Source organism: Aythya fuligula, chromosome 1, assembly GCF_009819795.1.
Source record: "Aythya fuligula isolate bAytFul2 chromosome 1, bAytFul2.pri, whole genome shotgun sequence".
In the NCBI taxonomy this organism is placed as follows: domain Eukaryota; kingdom Metazoa; phylum Chordata; class Aves; order Anseriformes; family Anatidae; genus Aythya; species Aythya fuligula.
The window spans coordinates 35,857,396-35,858,792 of record NC_045559.1 but is presented as its reverse complement, the minus strand read 5'-3'; the positions used below and the strand labels follow the sequence as shown (position 1 = coordinate 35,858,792).

The 1,397-nt window shown below is 60.2% G+C and overlaps 1 protein-coding gene across 1 annotated transcript; it reads left to right on the top strand.

Moving 5' to 3' along the window:
* Nucleotides 1-996, top strand: LOC116501778 (ankyrin repeat domain-containing protein 7-like). Its single transcript, XM_032207364.1, has 4 exons — nt 1-134; nt 267-381; nt 619-792; nt 886-996. The coding sequence occupies exons 1-4, from the start codon at nt 1-3 to the stop codon at nt 994-996; spliced, it is 534 nt and encodes a 177-aa protein (XP_032063255.1).
* Nucleotides 997-1,397: the final 401 nt, after the last annotated feature.

The following is a 1,397-nucleotide window of genomic DNA, read 5'->3' as shown; positions in this document are numbered from 1 at the left end:
ATGGCCTCGTCCGCGACGCAGCATGCAGGGGGTCTTGTGCTGCATGCCGCGGCTGCCCGCGGCGACCTGGCCCTGCTGCAGCGGCACCGGTGGCTGAGGAAGCTGTGCATCAACTGGCGGGATGCGGAGGGGCGGTAAGGGGCAGCCAGTGCCCACAGCCAGGCCCTGGCCCTGCCTGGAAGCGCCCAGCCCAGGCGGAAGCGCTCTGGGCCCTGGGCCGGCCCGTCGGGGGCTGTCTGCCTTCATGGCGTATCTGGAATTTGCAGGACTCCTCTGCATCTTGCTTGCGCCAATGGCCACGTGGATGTCGTTCAGTTTCTGCTGAGGCAGAAGTGCAAGCTGAACCCACGGGACAACCTGAAGAACACGCCCCTGATGAGGGTACGTGAAAACACGACGCCGTTGCTGTAGATGGGGCTTGTCAGCTCCGCTCGGAGGGACGACGGCTTCCCGGTGGCATTCTTGACGTAGGCCCACGCAGACACAGGGGCGCTGCGGTCAGCACAGGACGGGCACGTGTTCCCTGCCCGTTGGAGACCCTCGCGTGTTGGGGAGCTCTCTCTGGCACAGAGCAGCGTAGGCCTTGCGAGTCATTCCCTTCCTGTCTCTGCTCTCCAGGCGGTAGCGTGCAAGCAAGAAGGCTGCGTGGCTGTTCTGCTAGAGCACGGCGCTGACCCAAACGTCGCAGATCGTGGCGGCGGCACCGCCCTTCACCTCGCTGTCCACACTGCTAGCGTGTCTGTGGCGGGGATCTTACTCCAGCACAATGCCCAGATTGACGCTCAGAATAAGGTAACCTGGTAGCTCGGGCAAGGCTGTCCTTCCAAAAAAAAAAGCGAAGCCACTTTTCTCTCCTATGCTAAGGCAGATTCTCTCTCCTTGCAGATGGGATGCACGCCACTTGCTCTCGCCGTCTCCTGCAGTTGCAAAGAGATGGTAGAGTTCCTTCTGGAAAAAGGAGCGAACGTGAACGCGAGAGATTGCTCTGGAAGGTGAAGGGTTTTTCAAAAGTTCGCCTGGGTTTCCTTAGCATTGCTCAAGTGAAATTGATCAGAGGCACAGGACCGAGCTTTGCAAAAGAAGCTGGAGCCGCACAGGGGGAGTTCCTTCTGCATGCCTTGTGAAAGCAGATCTGCGGTGGCTGCGGTCTTCCTGCAGGGGCTGTTTTCCACGCTGAGGGCTGCAGGAAAGCATTGTCTGCAGTGCTCCCAGCACACAAGTTTGTGCAGCCTCCAGCCTCTGAAGGAGGCTTTGAAGGGCAGAATGGGAGAAGCCCCAAGCAGCCCAGTCTGACCTGATAGCTGGAGACCTGCCTGGAGACCTCCTGAGGTCCCGGCCAACAGCAGGTCGCTCGCGCTTTGCCTTTGCTTTCGCAGTCCCTGTAGGAAAGGGGGGAA

Coding starts and splice junctions, on each gene's coding strand:
- LOC116501778 (XM_032207364.1), top strand. CDS start 1: ATGGCCTCGTCCGCGACGCAGCATGCAGGGGGTCTTGTGCTGCATGCC. Junction 382..618: donor AGAACACGCCCCTGATGAGG/GTACGTGAAAAC, acceptor TCTGCTCTCCAG/GCGGTAGCGTGCAAGCAAGA. Junction 793..885: donor AGATTGACGCTCAGAATAAG/GTAACCTGGTAG, acceptor CTCTCCTTGCAG/ATGGGATGCACGCCACTTGC.